Consider the following 27,935-nt stretch of genomic DNA (forward strand, 5'->3'; position numbering starts at 1 on the left):
CTAAGTACGTCTAGCCCAGAGATGGCAAACTCAAGGCCCATGGGCTGGATCCGGTCTGCGGGGTGCTTAGATCTGGCCCATAGGGTTGCCCTGGAAACAGCAAAGGACCAGCCCATGGTGCCTCTGCCAGTGAAAATGGAGCTCTGCCTGCAGCCCTCCGGAACTCTTGTTTTTGCTGGCAGAGGGTTGTAGGAGGCCGTCACAGCTGAAAATGGAGCTCGGGATCCCGTTTTCGCAGAGCGTTCGGGCAACCACAGGCACCTCCGATATGAGTGACATCGAGCTGGCCATGCCTAGCCTGGCCACACCCACCCTGGCCCTCCAAGGTCAAACACAACCCTGATGCAGCCCTCAATGAAATTGAGTTTGACACCCCTGGTCTAGCCTAGGAAAGAGAAGGTTTAGAAGGGGACATGGTAACTATTTTCCAGTACTTGAGGACCTGTCCCAGAGACGAGAGGATTCACTAGCTGATTTTCTTGTGGCTCAATAAAGAGAACAATCTCTTAAAGCCTGACTTGCAAAATGAAGCGGCAGGGAAACGTGGAAACTATTTTAGGGGTTGGCTTGCAATGTGTGGAGTGAAAGCCTACAGAACCTGGCTGATGTCTGGAAGAGAGGCAGTTTTGCTCTGACATATTATCTCCCAGAATCCCTTGTAACTTACCCAGAATCCCTTGTAAACTGAGTGCAGCATGGTCTCTCCAGAATCCTTTGCAAAAGCTTAGAGTTCTTTGTGCCGTGGAAAAGAGGTTGCCGCTAAGTTTTTATGGAAAGCTGACCTACTCCATTGCTCAGGATTTGACAACCTCTGAATGGAACTGTTGAGCTTGTTACACATGGGAATTTGGGACCCAAACCATTCATTTTTCAACTCTGTGCTTAACTTTTTCCCTTTTTTCTCTCCTTTTTCTCCCCTCATTCTCAGCCTTGGATGAGAGCAGCGGAGTGCCATCCAGTGGCCTCTGTTAAACCTGTCCCACAGCTTTTAATCATGATCCTCAAAACTTTTCTTGGCCAGGGAATTCTGGGAGTTGAAGTTCACACATCTTCAAGTTGTCACGGTTGAGAAAGATTGGTTTAGAAAACTTGGATGTTTGAGAACGTGAAAGTCCCAAGGCTTCTCCACCAGAAGATAATGGATTATCTCCATCCCCCACCCCACTATTCTTCTCTGTGTTTTAGAGCAGGGGGTCTCCAACCTTGGCAACTTTAAGACTTGTGGACTTCAACTCAGTCAGCAAATCTGGCTGAGGAACTCTGGGAATTGAAGTCCACAAGTTTTAAAGTTGCCAAGGTTGGAGACCCCTGTTTTAGAGTAAGTTGCTAGCACATTGTCTGTGCCCCACTCAAACGAATAAATACCTTTTTAGATAGATTGCTTCATAAAAGGTCAAAAATATAAGTCACATTCTGTGTGACTTCATTGCACTTCTTTTGAACAACAAGTCATTTTACATATCGCAAACTCTTCCTACCAAGTTGGACGCTCTTCATAAAGGTTGACTCTGGGCTGTTGCCTGCTTGTCAAAAGACTTGATGAAAGGTGTCAGAGAGGTTTTTATGTACACCTCCTTGGACAATTGTCCTTGAGCATTTGTGATACGGTTTTGTAGCCAGCTATGAGGGTTGCCAACTGCCTTCTCACCCACCCCAGTAACTTCACAGTTCGATATCAATCACCAGGCGCTATCAAGCAGAATGAATGTGTTATGAGTAAGTGTTGAGTAATTGTTGTCCGCTTGACATTCTACATTTAACAACAACAACAACAACAACAACAATAATAGGTTGTCCTTCAGTCTAGAGCAAAAACAGCCCAAGCCATTGCGTTGACGTGTAGATTTCCTGAAATTAGCTGGAGAATGGAAAGAGACTGACATTTCTCTTTAAGGGGTACAACCTGTGTCAAAACATGATCCTTGCATGATCCTTACATTATCCGTGCCTCACCGTTGTGCCTGCTAGTAATTTGCTTTCTCTGAAGAGAGGATGGCACTGAAAGTAAACTTTGCTCTTTCTTCTGACCCAGGAGAAGGTACTTCCTATTAGAACTCCTATATTGTCAGGAGCAACAAATAAGGGCCATACTTTAAGTTGCAGTTGCAGAAGATTTGCTGCTCAAAACTATATACCGTATTTTTCGGAGTATAAAACACACTTTTTTCCCTCCTAGAAGAGGCTGAAAATTTGGGTGCGTCTTATACTCTGAATGTAGCTTTTTTAAAGTTTTTTTTAAAAAGTCCTAACTAGGCGCTTTTCGCTTCCCTGTTTTGCCTGCTCCCTCCAGCTGTGAAGTTTTTTTCAGTCCTAATGAGGTGCTAGGAGTGAAGCGCTTTGCCTGCTTCCTTCAACTCTCAACTGTGAAGTTTTTTTCCAACCCTAAGGAGGCGCTAGCGAGTGAAGCAGTGTCCGTGGTTTGCCTGCTTTTCTCATTGCTTCCCTCTCTACAAAGGTCAGTTGTGCTTTAGAAGCTGATTTTTATCCCCAATTGGGATAAAAAACCCAGCAAACTAATGTGCTGAAGCTGACAGTCGGGATGCTAGCCAGATGAATACCTGGTAGGCAGATTTTTTTTTTCCTGTTTTCCTCCCCAAAACCTAAGCTGCGGCTTATACTCTGGTGCGTCTTATACTCCGAAAAATACGGTACAAGAATCTGGTCGATTAAAGTTCAGTACTAAATTGGTGACAGATAAAAAAGGCTAATGGAATTCGAGTGGGGTTGGACCTTTGTGGGAACGTAATGACTCTAGGCTGATGTCTTGCTTAACTCAGCCTTTCCAAGCTTTTCCTGCTCTTCTCCTACATCAATATATTTTCCATTAGCTATTCTAATGGGAATCTATAAGACAGTGAAGGCACGCCAAAAGTGAGAGGAGTGCGCGGGGGTGTGTGTTCACGCATGCATATGCCCACACCCATAATTCAATGCCCCCTGCCCCCCAATGTGCGGATGACACCCCCCGCACTACCCCCTTTTTGGGATGCGATGGCCCGGTGGGCCCAGTAGGTCTGCTTTTTGCCCTCCCCAGGCTCTGGAGGCTTTCTGGAGCCTGGGGAGGGCAACAATGGCCTCCCCCCCCCGGAGGCCCTCTGGAGGTCAGAAACAGCCTGTTTCCTGACTTCCAGTGCACCCGGAAGGCCCAAAAATTAGCAGAGCTGAGCTAGGGCAACGCTCGCGTGCCCACAGATTTGGTTCCGCGTGCCACCTGTGGCTCACGTGCCATAGGTTCGCCATCGCGGCTATAAGAAGAGTTTGATTGGATTAATCCAAAGTGCGGCGTTCTGTATTTCAGTCTAGACAACCAGATGGCTCTGAAGTGCTCACCTGCAGATGGAGACACAACCTTCTCTGCTATTATTTCCCTGCAGCCTGAATATGGAGATTTGCTTCCCCCAATCTAGAAATAATATTGGATAAACCTGGATAGGATTGTCTTCCATGAATTTGTCCAGGCTCCTTTATAGTCATCAAGTGATTAGCCAAGTCTGTGACTTCTAGTGAATTATGCAAGTTAATTATGGTTAATTAGGTCCCAAACTGAGATCATTACAACTATATCCTAAATTGCTCCGCAGCCCCCTTAATATCCAAATGTTTGGTTCACCAATGTTCTTGAAAAACAGATGGAGAAAATAACCTTGTACAGGAAAGTAATATGGAGATAACCTCAAAGAATGAATGCCAGAGCATTCACCATGGCCCTGAAACAGAGGAGGGGATGAGAAGGAAGGAAGGAAAAAAAAAAAAGAAAGAGCTGTCTTTTCTTGATTCCCTTTGGTGTGAGAGAGGGAGAAAAAAAATGCTGTCTGGCTTAAAGGACTCTGAGGGGTCCTTGGTGCTCTCTGAGCTTGCTGATTTTCTTGCAGATGTTTCACTACCTAGGTAACACCATCAGTTCTAATAAGGAGTTACTAGTCTTTACTATAAAGGACAGGGTGGCTCCAGTGGCTAAGATGCTGAGCTTGTCAACAAAGGGTCAGCAGTTCAGAGGTTCGAATCCCTAGTGCTGCGTAATGGGGTGAGCTCCCGTTGGTGTCCCAGCTTCTGCCAACCTAGCAGTTCGAAAGCAGGTAAAAAATGCAAGTAGAAAAATAGGAACCACCTTTGGTGGGAAGGTAACTATGTTCCGTGCGTCTTTGGCATTTAGTCATGCCAGCCACATGACCACGGAGATATCTTCGGACAGTGCTGGCTTTTCGGCTTTGAAACGGAGGTGAGCGCCGCCCCCTAGAGTCGGGAACGACTAGCACGTATGTGCGAGGGGAACCTTTATCTTTACCTTTATCCTTACTAAGACTGATGATGTTACCTAGTTTGGGTAATGAAACATCTGCAAGAAAACAAGCAAGCTCAGAGAGCACCAAGGACCCACGTCAAGCCCAAGCTATAAATATTCTCCTTTATTAAAGGATTCTGTTACTATACCCTCTAACAATAGAGTTCCAACGTTTCTCCCAGTGTCTTCCCCTGAGGTGTCCTGATGATGGTTCTACCAAAGAGAATTTAATTACTGATGGACTGTGAATTGGATGGATGGACCTTTATATCAGAAAGACATTTTTGACATCAGTTCCATATTGGTTGCCTAATAGTGGGTTTTGTAGGAAAATACCAGGCTGAGCGAGAGGGCAAGGTCAAACCCATCATCAGCTTGAAGTCTCTACATCCCTGTAAAAAACTTTAAATAAGAAATTTCTTTATGTACATAACAACACATGAGAAATATATACAGTACCAAGAGCAGTTCTCAGAATCAGAAGCATAATCACAGAAGCACGGTTAACAGAAGGAAGGACAATAATAGGAATACACAATTTATATTTATGCATATCAGTTAACCTAAGGCACACCCAGGCTCCAAGCTGTTTCAGCTCCCAAACAGCCCTCATTGGCTGACTTAGGTGCTATGCCTATACATTGGCTGACCTTGTTACCTAGTCCAGCCAGTCCCCAATGGCTGACCTGTTGCCATGTCTACCCCAGTCATGAATGCTCATACACACTGACACCCAATGCGCCTTGACCATAAGTAGATCAGATTCTTGCCTATTGGTAGCATGAAATAAACTCGTGGTGCTTTTGAAGTCTATCCTGGCTCCTGACTTCTTGCATCTGACAGGTTCTTCTCTTGATCAAAGGTTGAGGCTTCCAGGAGAGTCCCTTACTGTAGGTGAGATGGGCAGTTTAGAAACTGAGTAAATAATTAAAAAGATGAAGAGGGCAGGCTTCAAAAGAAACCAGAAGAACAAGCACCAAATGGGGGTTCTTGGAACCCCACTTTCCTGCTGCCGCAGTCCCTTTGGGAAATCCTTCCACACATCTCCACCTTTTGGAAAGATTTGTTTTTAAGTTGTCTGCTGAACGGCGGGAAACAATCTGTTTTCATTGGCAGCGGGGCAACAAGCCAAGTCAATGCTAGTCCGTCCAAGCTAGGTACGAAATTAATTTATACTTTTGTTTGCCCGTCTGGGCCAGAAGTTTGCTTTGATCTCGGGAACCTTTTCCTCCAAATGAGACTTGGCAAGGCCAGCTAGTCATTTGTTAGCTGCTTTAAGTGAAGGGGGTTCTAATAACCCCCTTGCCCTGTCATGATCTCTAACAGATGACATTATTTGGGTAATAATAAACCAGGGAAAGTAAACACGCTCAAATTAAACGGCTCTTTCGGAGCTCAAGGCAACCTTGCGGCTGCAAAGGGGGAAAGCCTTCCTTGATGGCAAAATTCTGGATTTATTGAAAGCAGGATGCTGTGTACGGAAAGGTGTGAGCCTGTCTTCCCAACACGCTGATTGGGTGGGTCGGAAATACAGGCAGACTTGGACTTACGACCGCAATTGAGCCCAATACTTATGTGGGCACTTCTTCAATCACAGTGAAGAAAAATAGTCAGCGCTATCGCACAGTGCTCCCCTCCACTTTTAATGTCTTCTGTGCTCCACCTGTGACTCCGTCACCCAGCCGCATCCCCACCCAACTCGCTTTCAGCCTATAACACAGCCAATAAACTTCCCCTAATCCAGGCTGGCTCCACCTGTGACTCCATCCCTCAGCCACGCCCCCAACACGTTTCCAGCCTATAACACAGCCAATAAACTGCCCCTAATCCAGGCTGGCTCCACCTGTGACTCCACCCCTCAGCCACGCCCCAACATGTTTCCAGCCTATAACATAGCCAATAAACTTCCCCTAATCCAGGCTGGCCGGTTTAGTTCCTTATACAAGCCGAGACTCAGCAAAGCCTCCGCAGTTTGGCTCTGTCAGCTGTCACGTATGTTGAGCGAGACAGTTGTTAAGTGAGTTTTGCTCCACTTCATGACGCTTCTTGCCACAGTCATTCAGTAAATCCCTGCAGTTATTAAATTAGTAAAACGGTTCTTAAGCGAATCCAGCTTTCCCATGGACTTTGCTTCCCAGAAGATCGCAAAAGGGGATTGCAAAAGCCCAGGACATGGCAACCGTCCTAAATACATGCCAGTTTACAATATATGGGGGCAATTTTACCAATGGATGATAGACATTGAATACAGGCAATAAGTAGAATAAAATTTAAGAAATATCAAAAGAACATGTTGTAATAAATTAAATTAAAATGTCAAAGCAAAGATGTATATTTATTAAGTTAAGGGTGGTAAATGTTGAATATAATGACACAAAATTTTGTACTCCGATGACACATTGATTGAATAACAATGTACCGTTTGTTTAAAAATAAAAATCTTTGTTAAAAAATAAATAAATACACGCCAGCATCCGAATTTGGATCAGTGACCAGGAAGAAGCTGCAATGGTCATAACTGTGAAAAATGGTCATAAGTCACTTTTTTCAGTCCCGTTGTAACTTTGAATAGTCACTAAATGAACTGTTGTAAGTTGAGAATTTGCCTGTATCTGGAATAGAATAGAATAGAATAGAATAGAATAGAATAGAATAGAATAGAATAGAATAGAATAGAATAGAATTCCTTATTGGCCAAGTGTGATTGGACACACAAGGAATTTGTCTTCCTCTGTCATTTTGTAAAAACGAGACAAGGGATATTTTGTTAGCTTTCCAACCCGGGGCAGGGGGTGAGGGGGAATCATTTACCGGAACAATGCAGAAAATGACTCGGTTGAGCCTGAGGGTGGGGTCAAATGCATCATTAGTCTGGAGTCTCTGTGCCCACCCACCCCCAAAGAGACCTCAGTCACTTTCCCTAGAAGTCCATTGACTTTTATCTGATGCCAGTTTGCTTTGACCATTAATAGATCCGATTCTTGTGTACATGTTGCTATTGTTAGCTGCAAAGTTGTGTCCGACCATTCGCGACCCCATGGACAACGTTCCTCCAGACCTTCCTGTCCTCTACCATCCTCTGGAGTCCATTTAAACTCATGCTGACTGCTTCAGCGACTCCATCCAGCCACTTCGTTCTCTGTCGTCCCCTTCTTCTTTTGCCCTCAATCTTTCCCAGCATTAGGCTTGTCCTTGTCCTTTTATACAACAATTAGGAGCAGGGACAAACTTTTCGTGCATAAGGAGTTGCCTCCCTAAGGCAATTATTATGATTTCTATTATTTTACCAGGTTGTGTGTCTTGCCTTTTCTATACAGCAGGAAGACTTAAGGCCTAAACCCCAAAGGTGCTTTTTCAAGAGGCAGCTGGACTTTCTTGTTTTTCTTTGAAGTGTCATGCAAGAGAATTCAACGAAGAACAAGAATGTTCAGTTGCCTCTTGAAAAAGCACCTTTGGGACAACTGGGACCTGGATGACTGAGAGTCTCCATAGACATTGAGGTCCAAATAAAATCCAATAAATTTAGAACTGCAGAAAAAACAATGGCTACCAACCTGCCTTCCATTGAGGACCTGTATACTGCACGAATCAAGAAGAGGGCCGTGAAAATGTTTACAGACCCCTCACATCCTGGCCATAAACTGTTTCAACTCCTACCCTCAAAACGACGCTATAGAGCACTGCATATCAGAACAACTAGACACAAGAACAGTTTTTTCCCGAAGGCCATCACTCTGCTAAACAAATAATTCCATCAACACTGTCAAACTATTTACTGAATCTGCACTACTATTAATCTTCTCATCGTTCCCATCACCCATCTCCTTCCACTTATGACTGTATGACTGTAACTTTGTTGCTTGTATCCTTATGATTTATATTGATATATTGACCATCATTTGTGTTGTAAATGTTGTAGCTTGATGAACGTATCTTTTCTTTTATGTACACTGAGAGCATATGCACCAAGACAAATTCCTTGTGTGTCCAATCACACTTGGCCAATAAAAAATTCTATTCTATTCTATTCTATTCAATAAATTTAAGAATAAAGAAGATAGAAGAAACCCAACTGAAATCATTAGCATAGAACATCTGCCTAAAGTGATGTCTCCTAATTGTTCTTAGAAGAATAAGCCTATTTCTCTCCACCCCTTGAAAACCGTTCTTAGCAGTGGTGGGATTCAATTTTTTTTTACCACCAGTTCTGTGAGCGTGGCTTAGGCATAGCATGGCTTGGTGGGCGTGGCAGGGGAAGGATACTGTAAAATCTCCATTCCTTCCAGATCAGCTGGGACTCAGGAGGTAGAGAATAGGTGGGGGCGGGGCCAGTCAGAGGTGGTATTTATTGGTTCTCCGAACTACTCAAAATTTCCAGTACCGGTTCTCCAGAACTGGTCAGAACCTGCTGAAACCCACCTCTGGTTCTTAGTAAGACCCAAATGTATTTTTTTCTCCTTCTAGCACCAAACTCTTCAGTTCATCCAATTTGTCATAATAACATATGCTATTTTACTCATTATGGTTGGTTGCACAGTCACCCGAATGTTTAGATTGGATATGGAATTTTTATCCACCTGCAGGACAGGTTCAGACATCAATGGATAGTTAGGACTGCAGAAGAAGCAACTGCAACCAGCCTGTCTTCCACTGAGGACCTGTATACTGCATGAGCCAGAAAGAGGACTGAGAAAATACCTATAGACTCCTTACATCCTAGACATAAACTATTTCAACTTCTTCCCTTGGGATGGTGCTATAGGGCATTGCGTGCCAAGACAACTAGACACAAAGTTTTTTTGCTCTGCTAAACACCTACTACCCTCAGCGCTGTCTTATGTTTTGTAGTAGGGTTTGTAGTAGAGTTATAATTCTTCTCATCTTCTCATCCTTTTCATCTTCTCATCTTATCTTTCCTACTACTTTCTCCTATCGGTATGTTATGATCATGATAGTATCTTATGATTTATGATCTACGACTTACCACTATGTTGTTCTTTATATGTACACTGAGAGCTTATGCACCAGAGACAAATTCCTTGTGTGTCTCATTATACTGGACCAATAACCTTGGTATAATAATTGCTTATATATACTGTTGTGACAAAATAAATAAATAAATAAATAAATAAATAAATAATATTCCCGTTCCTACTCCTACCGAGTCCTTCCCAAAATCTGGGGAAGGGATATGTTGTTTAATAACTTTAAAAGTAACATCACGAGATGTAAGCTGTTCCAAGCAAAGCTGCCTTTTGCAATTGACTGATGGTAATTTTGTCAATGCCAATGGTGTTCAAGTGGTGCTCCAGATTTTTTGAGATTCCACCTAAGGCGCCTATTACTAAATGGATCTTTTTCATCAACAGATGTTAAAATTAAAAGTTCATACTCTTTTTTCCCCCCCTTCCTTCCCTGGATCCTTTAGGGTGACTGCAGAATCACCATATTGCTTACTGAAGATGATCATGTTGAAAGTGACGATGTGATTTTTTACCTCGTTTTTACTGGATCCGCCCTTCAACACTGCACCAGCACTAGGAAGCTTGATTCAGGGAGGTTGGAAACAGTTGCTCCAGGTAAGCTTGCAAAAAATAGAAGGCATGAAATCCTATCCATCCATTCATGCAACTCTTATTGCATTGGGTCCATGTATCTGAATGGCACGTAAGTTGGCACTCTCCTCCAGTGGTGAAATACAATTTTTTTTTTACTGCCGGTTATATGGGCGTGGCTTGGTGGGTGTGGCAGGGGAAGGATACTGCAAAATCTCCATTCCCACCCCACTCTGGGGCCAGCCAGAAGTGGTATTTGCTGGTTCTCTGAACTGCTCAAAATTTCCGCTACCAGTTCGCCAGAACCTGTCAGAACCTGCTGGGTTTCACCCCTGCTCTTCTCATAGAAGCAGCATTGTGCCTGGGCATTGTATGGGCAAGTGTGGTTTGATTGTGAGCCAGTCTGCCCAGGAAGAACTGGGCTGTAACTTGGACAGAAAGATGGGCAGAGGACAAAACTTCTAGCAAATGGCTTCTTTATCGGAAAAAAAGAGAAGTAGAGAAAACCATGCAGACCCGAGCTCCTAGGACTGAGTTCACACCACAGCCTTTAACTCCGAATCCAACTTGGTAAAAGAGAGTTTGAGAGTCTTATGACCCGATGATACTGGTTTGCTTGAACCGGTATGTTGCCTTATCGCTCAACATGCTAAGACAAGAGGTGGCTCTTCCAAGCACTGGGAACCACTAAGCCTCCACTTCCAGCATAGGGGAGATTGGGTGGAATGTCACTGATGAAGTGGGTTTTTAGAAAACAGTGCAGCACCCAGAGAAGATGGTGCCCTTTGCTCACTCTAGAAAAACAGTAGGGCTTTCAAAGAAATGCTGGCACTCATTATATGGTGGGAATTCTCCTTCCTCCCTTCCCTCTTTTTTTCCTTTCTCTTTCTCTCCTTTCTTGCTTTCTTCCTCCCTCCCATCATCTTCCTTCCTTCCTTTCCTTCTTTTCCTTCCTTTCCTTCCTTCCCCCCACCCTCCCTCTTTTTTCTTTCCTTTCTCTTTCTCTTTTCCTTCCTCCCTCCCATCATCTTCCTTCCTTTCCTTCCTCCCTCCCTCCCATCATCTTCCTTCCTTTCCTCCCTCCCTCCCTCCCTCCCTCCCACCCATCATTTTCCTTCCCTTCCTTCCTTCCTTCCTTCCTTCCTTCCTTCCTTCCTTCCTTCCTTCCTTCCTTCCTTCCTTCCTTCCTTCCTTCCTTCCTTCCTTCCTTCCTTCCTTCCCCTCTCCTTTTGCAAAATGCTCTGCCCAGCTAGTTTTCTTTTAATTCTTAAAAAGAAAGAGACAATTCTTAATATTTGCTAAGCCTTTAGGAAACATAAATGTTAGCATTTATTTTATTTGCATTTCATGTTTTCATTTTCATGGATGACATTAAGGATAAATGTAAGGGTTTTGCAAACCCAAGAACAGCGGGGTCGATGTTTCTGAAATTAAGGCTCTGTATACAAACTTTGCATTACCGAGAGCTGAATGTTGTCATTTCCTTTGCTCTGAATAATTTTGCTGCTTCAACTCATTGGAGAGGCAGGGAGTGGCGTGGTCTACACCCATTGTCCACTGGAAATTGTATTCAGTCATTTTTTGCAGCGTGTCATAGGGTCAACCTCACCATCTCCTGATGGAATTGGGAAAAACTCTCTTTTTAAACAATGAAGAGCCATTTCCAGTCTGGGAAAACAATGCAGATGTTGATCGACCAGTGAACTGACTCATGATGAGGCAAACTTTCTTATGTCCCTATACTTTTGAAAACTAACAAGGGAGGGAGAGGAAAAACAGCTTGCATTTTAAGTGAACCTTCTTATGAAATTCAACAGCCTAAGAAGGAAAAAAAATAATCTTTTGACCCTCATGCTCTCCTTTGACCTTCTCCAAGTCTTCAAGAGTTTGAGGAACCCAACTGGGTCAGGAACCGTTCCCCCCCTTCTCTTGGTTTGCTGCCCTCTTTGGGCTCTTGCCCCCATTACTGACTTGGGTCATCAAGGGCTGACAATTGTGTCTTGATGCAGTATCGGTGACAACTCATTAAAGGGAGCCACAGCCAGCATTCTTTGAGTGCTACAGGATTAATAACTAATGCGAGATGGACAATAATGGAGAGAGAGAGAGCTCTTTCCTGTCTGTTAGAGAAATTGGTCCTGATTGGAAATGAACTTCTTGGATGATGCTAAAAAATCTACCATGGAAACACAAATGTAAAATATACTCAAGTAAATAATGTTTATGGAGATTCTCAGTTATAGCAATAGCCTTTAGACTTATATACCACTTCACGGTTTACAGAGTCAGCATGTTGCCCCCCAGCAATCTGGGTTCTCATTTTACCCACTTCGGAAGGATGGAGGGCTGAGTCAGCATTGAGCCGGTCAGAATCGAATTGCTGGCACTGGGCAGAGTTTGCCTGCAATACTGCATTCTAATCACTGTGCACCAAGGAAGGGAGGGAGGGAGGAAAGGAAGGAAGGGAAGGGAAGGGAAGGGAAGGGAAGGAAAGGAAGGAAGGAAGGAAGGAAGGAAGGAAGGAAGGAAGGAAGGAAGGAAGGAAGGAAGGAAGGAAGGAATAGCAATAGCACTTAGATTTATATACTGCTTCGCAGTGCTTTCCAGCCCTCTCTAAGTGGTTTACAGAGTCAGCAAGTTGCCTCCAACAATCTGGGTCCTTATCCAGGTCACACGTGTCCCAAAGATGCTTTTTTCCCCAAAAGGCAACTCGATTTTCTTCTTTTTCTTTGAAGACATTTTGCTTCTCGTCCAGGAAGCTTCTTCAGCTCTGACTGGATGATGGGGGAAAGGGAGGATTTATATTCCTTGCAGACAGCTGGTCATTTGCATTCTTTTTAGAGAGTCGTTGAGGCCACTTGGAGGACTTATCTGTGTCCTCAGGATCACTTAAGTAGTGCAGGTGTTTGAATTGCACACAACAGGAACCGTGTGCACTTCGGTTTGAGATGCGGACTCATCCCCAACAGCCTGTGCCTGTCTTCAACAGTGAAGGGACACAGGGCAGAAATCTTCCTGCAGCCAAGAAGGCTCCACGCCCATTTGCAGTACTCAGGTGACCCTGAGGACACAGATAAACCTTCCTAGTGGTCTTTTTATATATTTTTATATTTTAAGCCATTAGTATATAAAAAAAAGAGCAAACCCCACTCCCTTCTAGCATTGATGATGTTACCTAGTTGGGTAGTGAAACATCTACACGAAAGCCGCGAAATTTAGAGAGCACCAAAGATCCCACGGTCCTAGTCGTTGTTGTTGTCATCCTCCTCTTCCTCCTCCTCTCCACTCCCTCTAGCACTGACAATGTTACTTAATTTGGTCTGCATGAAAGCAGCTGAGCTCAGAGAACGCAAAACCCACCACAGAGTTTTCTGACTAAAGATTCTCATCTGTGGGTTTGAATGTGCACTTTGCATTTTTTCTCCCGATTATGCATATTATCTTAACTCTAGTTTTGCTACTTTCAAATAATTATCCAGAACTCTTTGCTTTTTTAGGTGTCTTGTAGAGATTATGGTTGGTTTTCCCCCCCCCTCTCCTTTGATGAAATACTCTTTGTAGTGAAGAATCACATAAGTAAACAAGTTGTGTAAGACTTGTGGTTGATTGAAAGCAAGAGACATGAGGCCTTGGCTTAATAAGACACTTTCTTAGGAAACATATCAAGTACTCTCCCCGACTGCCCCTCAATAAAATTCTCAATCCTCTTTTGGTTCCTTGTATGATTTTGGAGAGTAATTTTCCTAGGGATTACACTGAGACCATGGAAGTCCAGGTACTCTCAGTAGTGCCTTCCTTCCTTCCTTCCTTCCTTCCTTCCTTCCTTCCTTCCTTCCTTCCTTCCTTCCTTCCTTCCTTCCTTCCTTCCTTCCTTCCTTCCTTCCTTGAAATCTACTTACCTTCCTTATTGGTCTGGAAGGAAGTGTATGTGCTGCATGTGTACATACTTAGCGCAAGTGTGCACATCACATGCCCGTGCAGACCTTCTGCGCATGCACAAAAACTTAATTTTTTAATTTATTTATTTAATGATTTCAGGAGTCCAGAAATGAAATACTACCAGTTTGGACCGGTTCAGCTGAACTGGTAGCGGCGGCGGCAAGTGGTTGGGAGAACTGGTAGCAGCGGTAGAGTGAGGGTCCACCCACCCACCTGGACATCATTAGTTCCTAGTTTTAACCAGGAAGCAACCTGTTTTTTACCCTCTGCACATGCGCAGAAAGCTTTGGGCATATTCAGAGGGTCCAAAATCGCACGTGATCACACACACTTCCGAACGAATAGGGGAGGGAAGTAGATTTCACCCCTGCAGGAGTTCCATTAATATGGTCACCCTCAATCATCCACAGAGGTGATGCTACTACATTGGGGTTCCTAGAGAAGCTTGAAATAGTTCCTGAAACTGTGCTGTCTGATCTGAGATTTGAGTCCTTGGAAGAGTTGATCTTGAATAGGCTGGATTCCACACTTGGCTGGATCAGATGTGAAGTCATGCTATAGTGAAGCAGCCAATATTTCTTGTTTAGTCACAACAGTGTTGTGTCTCCAAGCAGCTTGGTGATAAAAGCCGTCTACTTGAACAGAGTACAGCTGGATGGGAGTCCAAATGTCAGCACGAAGAGAATATCTTCCATATTATTTTCCTATCAAGTCTGATTGCTGGGTTTCTCTCCAAGAGAAGCTAGCATTTCTCACTGGTTAAACTGGACGGAGGTGGGCTTGGGTTCAGAGACTTAGCTACGATGCATAGAAGCAGTTCATATATTGAGGTATCAGTACCACTGCATCTCAGTGGATGAGGTATGCATAGGTAACATGGAAGAGGCTACTTAATTTGATTACCTGCCCAACTCCAACAAACAGTAATACTTGAAAGAAATATAGAAGGATTGATCTTTTTAAAAAAAAAAATCCTAAAAAATGGCCACCATCTCCTGAGGTTTTGGAACCTCAGCACACGATCATGGCAAATGAGATGTTGAAACCATATGTACCATTTCAATCTCTACAATTTTTTTTTTCTTGAAATGGGGCACCTGAAAAGGCATCTGTCTCCATTGTCTAAAGGTAAAGGTAAAAGTAAAGGTTCCCCTCGCACATATGTGCTGGTCGTTCCCGACTCTAGAGGGCGGTGCTCATCTCTGTTTCAAAGCCGAAGAGCCAGCACTGTCTGAAGACGTCTCCGTGGTCATGTGGCCGGCATGACTAAACACCAGAGGCGCACGGAATGCTGTTACTTTCCCACCAAAGGTGGTCCCTATTTTTCTACTTGCATTTTTTACATGCTTTTGAACTGCTAGGTTGGCAGAAGCTGGGACAAGTAACGGGAGCTCACCCCATTACACGGCACTTGGGATTCAAACTGCTGAACTCTTGATCTTTCGATCAACAAACTCAGTTTCTTAGCCACTGAGCCACCCCATCCCATTGCCTACATGTTTGCATTTACTGCAGGGCTCCACCAAGTATAACTGTTATGTGGGAGTGACCTTAGGAGACACTACGCAGGAATGGTCAGATAAAAGACAGAATAGCCCACAGCTGGATAGAATATAGAATAACAGGGTTGGAAGGAACCTTGGAGATCTTCTAGTCCAACCTCCTGCTCAAGCAGGAAACCCTATACCATTCCAGACAAGTGGCTGTCCAGTCTCTTCTTAAAAGCCTCCAGTGAAAGAGCACCCACAATTTCTGAAGGCAAACCTTTCCATTGGTTCATTGTTCTCCTTAGTTCCAGGTTGCTTCTATCCTTCATTAGTTTCCACCTGTGGCTTCTTGTCCTGTCCTCAAGTGCTTTGTAGAAGCGGTTGACTTCCTTCTTCTTTGTGGCAACCTTTTAGATATTGGAACACTGCTATGATGTCACCCCTGGTCCTTCTTTTCACTAGACGCTGGTTCGATTCCTGCAACCATTCTTCATGTATTTTGGCTTCCAACCCCTAATCAGTTTTTGTTGTTCTTTTTTGTACTCTTTCCAGAATCCAAATAGTAGGCAGGACAAGAGTGTTTCGAAGCACATCCTGGGTGTATCTGTTCCACATTCTCAACCTGGCATGTCTAACGTAATGGTGTTTAAAATCCACATTAATCTTGACTTTTTTGTGCCACAAATATCCATGCCACCCAAATCTCAGGTCGTGTCCTTCTAACCCCAAAAGCCTTCTATTTCTCAGCAACGCCCACTCTTTCATCCAAAGCAAACAACAAGCCACAAAATACAACTCCAAATCCGGTAAACCTACTCCTCCTCTTCCCTTTGCCTCTTGTAACACCTTATACTTAACTTCCCTACTACGTAAATTTATCTATCTCCTTCTGTCACTGTTTAAACGGTGCATCTGTTGTCAAAACAAGTACTGTCTGGAATAAAAACATTATTCCAGGCAACACATTCATTTTCATTACATAATTTTTTCTCTCTCACTGGTAATGACAGTTGTCCCTTTTCCCATCTCCGTGAAATGTATTTTTCAGTTTCATTCAAATGAATTCCATGATACACACTTACAATGACCAAGTTCTGGTGATTTATCAGGAGTAAATCCGTAGCAAATTCATTCAGATTTCTTGGCGTATTATAGAAGTGGTTAGCCAGTCCTTCTGGGATGTGAACTGGGACTATTTCCCAGTCCAGTCCAGAACCTTTACTATTCTCGGCAAGATTAGCAAAGTTAAAGTTTAAAAACGTGTCCGCCAAATGTTGGAAATGTAATCAGATACTGGGCACGTACTATCATATGTGGTGGATATGCCCAAGAGCAAAAAAATACTTGACAAAAATGCATACATAGTTTGAGAAAATGATAAAGCCACATATAGATTTAAAGCCAGAAATATTTTTGTTAGGTACTGTATTTTTCGGAGTATAAGACACACCTTTTTCCCCCAAAAAAGAGGGTGAAAATCTGGGTGTGTCTTATACTCCGAATGTAGCCCCGCCCAGCTTCTCAAATGGAGGATTCAGAGGCTGAAAAAAGCATCAGAAATGAAGCTTCAGAAAAGAAGCCCCCAAACAGAGCTTCAGAGGCTTTTTTTCTGAAGCTGTTTCGGAGGCTTTCAGAGGCATAAAAAAAAGTTTTTTTCTGAAACAGAATTTCAGAAGTTTCAGAGGCAGAAAAAAAAAAAAAATCAAGGCACAGAGCTCACAACCAAGGAACCTGTTGCTAAAATTCACCTCTGGGAACAGCTGATTGGGGGTATTCTGGGAGGCCAATCCACCTGCAAATTAGCTTTTTTCTTATTTTCCTCCCCAAAAACTAAGGTGCGTCTTATACTCCGGTGCATCTTATACTCTGAAAAATACGCTATATTACCTGATAAAATATGATAAAGGGGTTGTATATTTAATATTACACGTGTTTGCTGATCGCACGCAAAGTGTGTGCGCAAAGTGGAATTGGTGGTTAGAACCCACCACTGGAATGTAGGTTGATTTGGTAAAATTATTTGCAAAGCTTTATTTGTATATTTTATCAATGAATGAATGAATGTGAATGGATGGATGAATGAATGAATGAATGAATGAATGAATGAATGAATGAATGAATGAATGAAATTTCCCATATATTATACATAGATCTTTGCACTCGTGGTTGGGGGAAGGATAGATAGTTGTGTTAATATCCTAAATTAATTTTTCGGTGCAATGTAGTGCAAGGCATTGTAGGCATTTTTTTTTTACCCTTTGTGTATAATATTTTATTAAGTTATGTATTGCTAAGATAGTCCCTTATGAGATTAGTTACAAACTCTGTTATATACTGTTTCTTTCGCTGATCCTAGGACTATATGATTTATCTCCTAGTGTGGCAGATGAAACCTATCTTTTAAGCTCCAGCTTGTGTGTGTGTGTGTGTGTGTGTGTGTGTGTGTGTGTGTGTGTGTGTGTGTGTGTTTAATCTTGTTACCCTCCTTGCCTTCTTCCTTTACAAATCCATAATACCGAATTGCCTCTTTTAGCAATTTGATTTCTGTCATTCAGCCTTAGAAGCAATATGAAAGAGATACTGCAGAGCACGGATCTTTTTCTTTTTTAATGCGACAGGTTCTGGAAGTCCTGAAGCCATTTAGATCTTCACCGTGTTCTTTGAGGAATAGCTCTTCTTTGCTTTTGAATTAATTGACAAAGTCAAAATCTAATTCTGGGCTGGGGGGAGAAGCATATCAGCGGCAAAGGAAGCAGAACATCAAAGAGCTTGAAAGAGAGCAAACACATTGCTCTCTGCAGCTGGATGTTTGATCTGATGAAGCCTTATTTGTCACCTTGGTTTCATCTCTTAAGAGCTGCAATGCTTTAATGTTGCTTAGTTCAGCATCCAGGCCCAGCATTTTAGGTGTCTTGTTTCTTCAGATTCCTGGCTACTTCTCTTTACCTAATGGTCCAACGTTCCTCATCCTGATGCTCTCCAAATGTGAGGGAACTGCATTTTCCAAAATTTATCCCTAGCATGACTATTCTCAAGTCCTTGGAAGTTTGGCCTTTTAGAATTTGGCCTTTGGGTTATTTTACTTTTTGAACCCAAGACTGTTACATAGGTTGTACCCAGATTTATAGCCAAGATCTTAGATGGTTGAATAAACCACAGTTAGCTAGGTCATAAATCACAACCTACAAACCATTGGCCGAAGAGGTTGTAGAAAAAAATGCTTTTAAAAAGCTTCTCTGGCGATCCCAGCTGAGTTGCCTGATCATCAGAGGTTTTTTTTTTCTTTTAAAGGAGGCAAAAAAAAAAATGCTTTTAAAAGTAAAAAAAGAAAAGTTGGCCACGCCTACCCAGTCACATTATCCCTCAAGACCACCAAGCCATACCCACAGAATCGGTAGTAACAAATTTTACATTTCACCACTGAAATGTAGCCCTACTCCCTGACTTAGGAAAAAGCTAAAATCAAGTAGTCCTCAACTTACAATGACAATGGAGGCCCAAACAATTGTGTATTGGCTGTATTTGTTTATTTAATTTATCAATTTTTTTTAAATGCTGCCCATTTCACTGCAAAAGGACGTTTAACCAATGCAGCTTAATGAAAATGAAATGAACGTAGCCTTGGTCTTGTCCCTTTCTTTGCACCTGGCCCCTGGTGACCTCTTCCCAGTACTTGTGCAGTCCCTGACTCAGCAACCGTTGCACACCCATGATGAAGAGGCTGTAGCCAGGGGTGGAAGGACATGGAAGAAGTAGAATTAAAATGTCTTAATTTAGGTCAATTGTTTTTCTACGCAGGTCATGACTGTTGCGAGACGGTGAAAGTCTCTCTCTGTGCCACCAAGCAAGGTCACCCTCTTTTGGTGGTGGCGGAAGACAGTTTGCAGTTCGTCCAGGATGAAGCCTACAACGCGGCACAATTCCTGGCATCGTGTGCTGGAAACCAGCAAGCATTAAACTTTACACGTTTCCTGGACCGTTCCAGGCCACCAGCCGGGGACTTAGATTTTCTGGATGAGAAAGTAACTTTGGCGTTTCGTCACCTGAAGCTGCCGACCGAGTGGAACGTGTTGGGAACAGACCACAGTCTCAACGGTAAGGTTTGATCAATGCTTCGTGCGTGCTGCAGATTGCATTATCACGGCGATAATCAAAGTTAGGAGCCGGTTCTCCCACGTCACATTTTAGACAGACTGGACTGATTTCTCCCTGCAAAATGCAGCTGATGAATCTGTTTTCCATAAACCTGATTTAGTCTATTAGTACTCTGTTTGTCTGCGCAGATTAGCTTTCTAAGCAATTTGCATTTGTGCCACGCCACAGAAACAAATCTCAGTCAAATGATTCTGTTGTTGCTAGTTTTGGTAGATGTTATCTGTAGCATTTTTATGCTGTGAGTTAACCAAGACAGTTGAAGTGTCATAAATGAGACCAAGACAGTTCCTTCCTGAAAAAGAGTGACAGAAAAGAAAGAAAGAAAGAGAAAGAAAAAGAAAGAAAGAAAGCGTGCACTACCTTTTGGGTATAAAACCCTTAAATTAATGGCTCCTCTTTCAACTACAGAAATTCTGAGTCATCCAGGTCATGGTTGTCCCAAAGATGTTTTTCCAAAAGGCAACAGGTTTCCCTTGAAGACGTTTCACTTTTAATCCCAGAAGCTGCTTCAGTTCCAATCCCCGCCATTCAGTCAGAACTGAAGAAGCTTCTTGGAGGAGAAGTGAAACATCTTCAAGGAAAAAACAAAAACAAAAAAAAAGTCCAGTTGCCTTTAAAAAAAAAACACCTTTGGTTCCTCATTGCTACTACAATATCCGTGGAGATCTCTCGAAAAGGCCACTGTTGAAAAGAAACGGAGAACGGAGCATTGGGGGCTAAATTTTAGATACTAAGAATTTGAACCTCGGCTGCTTTTCTTTTCTCTAACCACCTGTATCTTTATTTCATATTTTTATCCACTGTTCTCTGTGATCACGTTGTGGTAGTTATTCTTCGACTGATTGGTTTCTCTGTGGCTGCAGCATGCAGCTGGCTAAACAGTGTGGCCATAATTTTTTTTTTCCTTTCCAGAGATTAGTTTCCTTGCTATTTGCTTTTGGGCTGAATGGCATTATGTATACATACATTCAGTGATCATTCAATGACATCACGTATCCTTATCTTGCCCTCTTTACTCTCATTCTTTAAACATTCCGTTTATTCTCATGCCTCCTTGACTTAGCTTACATGCCATTCTTATCCTACTTAACCATCAACTTGGAATTCCATATTTGTGCAACGCATTCCAAACCCAAGCCTGCTCACGCTGTCAACAGCAGGGATGGGCTGCTGGGGGTTCACAAAGGTTCGAGAGAACCTCTAGCTAAGATTCTATGCAGTTTGGAGAACCCCCCAAATCCCACTCCTGGCTGCCTCTCCCCGGCCCTCCCAGGAGTCCCCACGTGGTCCGTTTTGGATGCAGGCAAGTGCAGGGCACATGCGGAGGCTTGGGGAGGGCAAAAACGCCCCCCACCATGGTGCAGGAGACCAACTAGGCCACATCCACCATGGCCGCACCCACCCAGCAACTGGGCAGAGAACCCCTTGCTAAAATTTTTGAAGCCCACACCTGGTCAACAGCTTTCTCACGTTCATTAGCGAAATGTGATCTGCCTGCCACAATGCTGTGCTGCAGAGAATAGATGGGGGAGGGGACAGTCAGAAGTGGTGGTTACTGGTTCCCTGAACTACTCAAAATTTCCGATATCTATTGGCCTTGAACTCATGCGCTTGATGATTTTATAATGTATTGTTTTTGGAAATTTTAGACCATAGAACATAAAATAATAGGGTTGGAAGGGACTCCGAGATCTTCTAGTCTTCTAATCAGTGATGGGTTTCAATTTTTTTTACTACTGGTTCTGTGAGCGTGGCTTGGTGGGTGTGGCAGAGGAAGGTTACTGCAAAACCCCCATTTCCTCCCGATCAGCTGGGACTCGGGAGACAGAGAATAGATGGGGGAGGGGACAGTCAGAAGTGGTGTTTACTGGTTCTCTGAACTACTCAAAATTTCCGCTTCCGGTTCTCCAGAACTGGTCAGAACCTGCTGAAACCCACATCTTGCTTCTAATCCAACCACTGCTTGTGGTAGGAGTTCCTGTACTAGTCTGGACTTTCTTTGGGCTTGATGGGATGGATATATGTGATCATAGAAAGAATAACAGACTAACAGAACAGAATAATAGAGTTGGAAGGGATGCTAGAGGTCTTCTAGTCCAATCCCTTACCCAAGCAGGAGAATCTAAACCAATTCAGACAAATAGCTGTCCAATCTCTTCTTAAAAGCCTCCAGTGATGGAGCATCCACAACTCAGATACACTCTGGTAGTTATTCTTCGACTGGTTGGTTTCTCTGTGGCTGCAGCATGCAGCTGGCTAAACAGTGTGGCCATAATTTTTTTCTTTCCTTTCCAGAGATTAGTTTCCTTGCTATTTGCTTTTGGGTTGAATGGCATTATATATACATACATTCAGTGATCATTCAATGACATCACGTATCCTTATCTTGCCCTCTTTACTCTCATTCTTTAAACATTCCGTTTATTCTCATGCCTCCTTGACTTAGCTTACATGCCATTCTTATCCTACTTAACCATCAACTTGGAATTCCATATTTGTGCAACGCATTCCAAACCCAAGCCTGCTCACGCTGTCAACAGCAGGGATGGGCTGCTGGGGGTTCACAAGGGTTCGAGAGAACCTCTAGCTAAGATTCTATGCAGTTTGGAGAACCCCCCCCAAATCCCACTCCTGGCTGCCTCTCCCCGGCCCTCCCAGGAGTCCCCACGTGGTCCGTTTTGGATGCAGGCAAGTGCAGGGCACATGCGGAGGCTTGGGGAGGGCAAACGCCCCCACCATGGTGCAGGAGACCAACTAGCCACATCCACCATGGCACCCACCCAGCAACTGGGCAGAGAACCCCTTGCTAAAATTTTTGAAGCCCACACCTGGTCAACAGCTTTCTCACGTTCATTAGCGAAATGTGATCTGCCTGCCACAATGCTGTGCTGCAGAGAATAGATGGGGGAGGGGACAGTCAGAAGTGGTGTTTACTGGTTCTCTGAACTACTCAAAATTTCCGATATCTATTGGCCTTGAACTCATGCGCTTGATGATTTTATAATGTATTGTTTTTGGAAATTTTAGACCATAGAACATAAAATAATAGGGTTGGAAGGGACTCCGAGATCTTCTAGTCTTCTAATCAGTGATGGGTTTCAATTTTTTTTACTACTGGTTCTGTGAGCGTGGCTTGGTGGGTGTGGCAGAGGAAGGTTACTGCAAAACCCCCATTTCCTCCCGATCAGCTGGGACTCGGGAGACAGAGAATAGATGGGGGAGGGGACAGTCAGAAGTGGTGTTTACTGGTTCTCTGAACTACTCAAAATTTCCGCTTCCGGTTCTCCAGAACTGGTCAGAACCTGCTGAAACCCACATCTTGCTTCTAATCCAACCACTGCTTGTGGTAGGAGTTCTTGTACTAGTCTGGACTTTCTTTGGGCTTGATGGGATGGATATATGTGATCATAGAAAGAACAACAGAATAACAGAACAGAATAATAGAGTTGGAAGGGATGCTAGAGGTCTTCTAGTCCAATCCCTTACCCAAGCAGGAGAATCTAAACCAATTCAGACAAATAGCTGTCCAATCTCTTCTTAAAAGCCTCCAGTGATGGAGCATCCACAACTCAGATACACTCTGGTTGTTTTGGTACTGTTTTTTTAAAAAAACAATTATGGACACTATCAAGATCCATTGTTGTTGTTGTTTTTATTTTTTTTTTATTTTTTTAAAAACAAACAAACATAAAAGCATCTTCAAACCAGTTACAGTATGTTGGTGGGCTGGTTGCAAATCCTTTGTGCCGTTTCATGATATACATCGCTTTAATTTATCTATTCTTGCTATACATCCATCTGGTATCTATCCAAATATCTTAATCAATTAATCATTTGGTTAACCAATGGCTACAACATTTCGTTCTGTCATTTCATGTACATTTCCCCAAGTTAAATATTTTATCTAATCACATCATTCATGCCATCACCATATCTTAATTTAATTCAATACATTCATATTTTCTTTTATATTAGCCTTTCTCCAATCTTTCCTAACATATTCTTCCTTCTAGCCATTGATAGAATAAATCCCATATATCAACATCCATCCATTTATTCTGGTTTTTCTCAATTATTCAGTCCTTTCTACAAACAGTTCTAGAACTGCTTTAAGGCCAACTCTGAGCAGTAAGTCGTTTTTAGCTGATACCAGGCTGAGGCCATAGTGTCTTCCTGCTAAAATTTAATCCAGATATATTTAGCACGGCAAGATCCTGCAGCTCTTTTGATTCTTAACGGCAGCTTAAATTTACGCAGGAATAAAATGGTACGTGACTCAAAGCAATAACAATATTGCTTTCCAACTGAGCATATATAGGCACCAACATGTTTATGCCATTTAGAAATTTTCTAGGAGGGGACCTCTCTGCGGTCATTCAGCTGCCAGTTCTCAGCCCTGATTTTCTCTGGTTTTAATTTTTATACATAAAATAGGGCTGACAGATTTACGCCAGGAAGAAGTTAACTCTCTCTTGAGTAAAATTGCGAGAATGAAATAAAATCTTTAAAAAAAAGAGACGAGATACACTTACTAATTTACTTATTACTCTTGATGAAATGCTGCTCAAAATGGCCAATGGGATTTTAATAAGAAAAAACAAGAACAGACTTGTCTTCCAAGAACGAATCAACAAAATGATTTTAGCTGCAAATCGATCACATGCAGTGCTTTATATTTTCTTTTTAACTTAAAAAAAAAAAAGCCGGCTACTATTCGTAGGGCTTCTGTGATGTAACAAGGTTGAACTTCTGCAGAGAGCTCAAATTTCATTTTTTTAGGATGACAGGAGGCAGCTCCCAGTCCCCGGGGCTGCATTTTGACTGGACTGCCATCTGTCAGAAATGGTGTAGGGTCTCCTGCTCCGTTGGGGGTTGGACTAGGTGACCTACAAGGTCCTTTCCAACTCTGTTAATCCGTATGTACTTGTCTTGTTCCAATCTTGGTTAATTCCTACACGTTGAACAAAAGCTCTTTGTGCAGTTTGAAAGACTGATATTGCCGTGGAACAAATCTGTATGTTCATGAAGATAGGTGAGTCACATTGGCTGAAATCACAGAAACTGCTGGGGTGACTAAAGGTTTCCTGTGCTGTGTGACCTCCCTCCTGACTAGCAAAGCCAGGTTTGATGATGTAGCTTCTTCTCCGGTAATATTGAACTGCAAACTAGGGCATAAAAAACTTTTGCCAGACTAATTCTTGAATACAACTCATCTGTCTGGAACCCACATTGCATATCGGACATTAATACAATTGAACAAGTCCAGAGATATTTTACAAGAAGAGTCCTTCACTCTTCTGCTCGCAAAAAAATACCTTATGTCACCAGACTCAGAATGTTGGGTTTGACAGCTTAGAACTTCGCCGTCTTTGGTCTGACCTAAGCATAGTACATAAAATCATCTGCTACAATATCCTACCTGTCAATGACTACTTCAGCTTCAACCATAACAATACAAGAGCACACAATAGATCCAAACTAGACTGCAGAAAATAAGACTTCAGTAACAGAGTTGTCAATGCCTGGAATGCACTGCCTGACTCTGTGGTTTCTCCCCAAATCCCTAAAACTTTAACCTTAGACTGGCTACTGTAAACCTCCCCCCATTCCTAAGAGGTCTGTAAGGGGCGTGGATAAGCACACCAGCGTGTCTACTGTCCTTGTCCTAACGTTTTCTTTCTTTTTTTTTTTTTTTTTGTAAAGGTTTTACAACAATTAAAATTTTCCCCATAAAATATTTATTTATTTATTTATTTATTTATTTATTTATTTATTTATTTATTATTTATTTATTTATTTATTTAATCGCATTTTTATACCGCCCTATCTCCCAAGGGACTCAGGGCGGTTTACAGCCTAATAAAACATACATATAAATACAAAATAAAACACCAATTTAAAAAACTTATTAAATAAGGCCGAATATTAAAACTACAATAAGATAATAAAACCCCATTAAAACCAAATTTAAAATTTAAAATTCTAGTCCAGTCCTGCGCAGATAAATAGATGTGTACTTAAGCTTAATAAATAGTCGTTTGATGATGAAGTTTGGAAGAGGAATGAATTGCTTTGAGAAAGTGGTGAACGGCAGACAGGGGGCGCTGTTCGATACTGAACAGATCGCCTTGCTAGTTAGCTACTCTTCTGTATATGATGGTGGTGATGAAGAATGACACGACTGGAAAGAAAATAAGGTGTCACAGGTCTGATCGTTCATGTGCCCTCTGAGTTTGATTCCGTCGTCTCAGCTCGGTTGTCCCCACCCACCCACCCACCCTAGTTGGGGAAATCAAGCCTCTTTTCAGGGTTCACTGGGAACCCTGGCTGAGGTATAAACTCTCATGCTCCAAATGAGACAGCGTCTGATGGGAAGTTTCAAGACACCCTCTGATATAGTAACCCGGAGGCTGAAGCTCCTTCTTCTTTCTGCTTTGGTTTCTCAGAAAATGTTCCCCGGGAGACGTTGTTGCATTTTGCAGCCAGACTTGGTTTGCTGCGGCTGACGTGGTTCCTGTTGAAGCAACCAGGGGGCAGAAGCGCCGTGAAGGTTCCCAACAGTGAAGGAGCCACACCGGTGAGCTTAGCCTTGGAGAGGGGCTACCAGAAACTTCATCACATCCTGACCAAGTAAGGACCATAGTTTTCTATTAGCATTTCGGCTTTTTTTTTTTTTGCTTTGTGCATTTATCTCTTGCCTCTTATGGTGATTCCTAAACAGTCATCCATCCAGACAAGGATCTGTTTGGCTTGAGTCACTTCCTCCCTGGTTTCTAGAGAGTGCTCCAATTAGAATAGAATAGAACAGAACAGAACAGAACAGAATAGAATAGAATAGAAGAGTTGGAAGGGACCTTGGAGGTCTTCTAGTCCAGCAATCACCAACTGGTGGTCCGTGGACCACTGGTGGTTTGCAAGAAAATTTTGATGGTCCGCAGAAAAATTATTTGGATTTTTTTTATATTGCACTAAATCAGGGGACCTCAAACCCTGGGACAGAAATGTGTAATAATGTTTGTGTTGCTGCAGAGAGTCTCCCCCATGGTTTTTGTGTGGGTCGGAGGGGGGCAGAAATTCCAACTTGGGGTCTGCTTCGGCCTCCTGGTGCAGGCTTTGGGCGAAGGCTGGAGGGAAGCACCACTGCTGGCAAAGAGCCAGAGGGCCTTGTTCCAATGGGACTGCATCATGGCCTGGAACTGGCTGACCATCTCAGCCTGCTGAGCCTCCAGGTGCCGGTACCTGGCCTTGCACTTCTGCAGGTTTTCCCTCTGCTTGGAAAGCCTATGCTTCTAGTCCTCAGTGAGGTGCTTCTGCTGAGCCTCCTTCTCGGTCAGATCCAATTTGAACTGAGCAGCTGTTTTGCCAACTCTTTCTCATGGTGGTTGCTTAGCTCCAGCAACTGCTTCCTGTTGGGGTCCTAAGGAGCCCGGGTGGAGAGGGGAGGAATGGCTGGGAGGGGAGGGACGAGTAGAGGCTGGCGAGGTGCCCTTTGACATGAGTGACATTGAGTTGGTCATGCCCAACTAGTCACATAATTACCTAGCCACGCCCACCCAGCCGGTCATTAGGCAGATCATATTAGTAGTCCATGGGATTTAACATTATGAATTTAGTGGTCTCTGAGGTCCGAAAGGTTGGAGACCCCTGCTCTAGACCAGCCCCTCTGCTTAGGTAGGAAGCCCTACACGACTTCAGACAAATGGTTATCCAACATCTTCTTAAAAACTTCCAGTGTTGGAGCAATCACAACTTCTGGAGGCAAGTTGTTCCACTGATTAATTATTCTGTCAGGAAATTTCTCCTTAGTTCTAAGTTGCTTCTCTCCTTGATTAGTTTCCACCCATTGCTTCTTGTCCTGCCTTGGAGAATAACTTGACTCCCTCTTCTTTGTGACAACCCCTGAAATATTGGAACACTGCCATCATGTCTCCATTAGTCCTTCTTTTTATCAGACTAGACATACCCAGTTCCTGCAACCGTTCTTCCTATGTTTTAGCCTCCAGTCCCCTAATCATCTTTGTTGCTCTTCTCTGCACTCTTTCTAGAGTCTCCACATCTTTTTTACATGGTGGCACATCACAGTATGTGTACTTCTTTGCTGTGGGACATTCATCTCAGCCAAGGCTGTTGTATATTATGTCACATCTGATGTATTCATTTCAAAACTGGTTCTCCTCCAAAGATGCTGATGTGAAAGAGGGAAATATATTATCTTGCCTGTGAGAATAATTTTGCTCTGGGTCAGTATTTGAATGGGGAACCACTTTGGAATGCTGTCGGCTACATTGGGAGGTCTTAAAACCTGATGGAAGAAGGAATTGGCAAGCCACTCATATCATCATCATCACATCTGAGAAAGAACCTAAGTATTTTGTCTTCTGTAGATTAGACCTATAAACTGAAATGTGATTGCTTCTGTAGAAGTTCACCTAAAGGTTTGTTAGTAGCTCCTGCTGTACACTCTTCCCACATCTGTTATAGATTGCTTTTGTCAAATAATCCAAAATATCTTCAGCT

The 27,935-nt window shown here is 43.0% G+C and overlaps 1 protein-coding gene across 1 annotated transcript in view; it reads left to right on the forward strand.

Moving 5' to 3' along the window:
• The window catches only part of LOC131184881 (A-kinase anchor protein 13-like), a 143,100-nt gene extending 117,048 nt beyond the window's left edge, over positions 1–26,052 (forward strand). Inside the window, exons 4-6 of the mRNA XM_058156701.1 lie at positions 9,711–9,861; positions 19,062–19,358; positions 25,865–26,052. Coding sequence (XP_058012684.1) covers positions 9,711–9,861; positions 19,062–19,358; positions 25,865–26,052 — 636 coding nt within the window. The remainder of the gene's footprint in view (positions 1–9,710; positions 9,862–19,061; positions 19,359–25,864) is intronic.
• The last annotated feature ends 1,883 nt before the right edge of the window (positions 26,053–27,935 follow it).

This window comes from Ahaetulla prasina, chromosome 13 (assembly GCF_028640845.1).
Source record: "Ahaetulla prasina isolate Xishuangbanna chromosome 13, ASM2864084v1, whole genome shotgun sequence".
Lineage (NCBI taxonomy): Eukaryota > Metazoa > Chordata > Lepidosauria > Squamata > Colubridae > Ahaetulla > Ahaetulla prasina.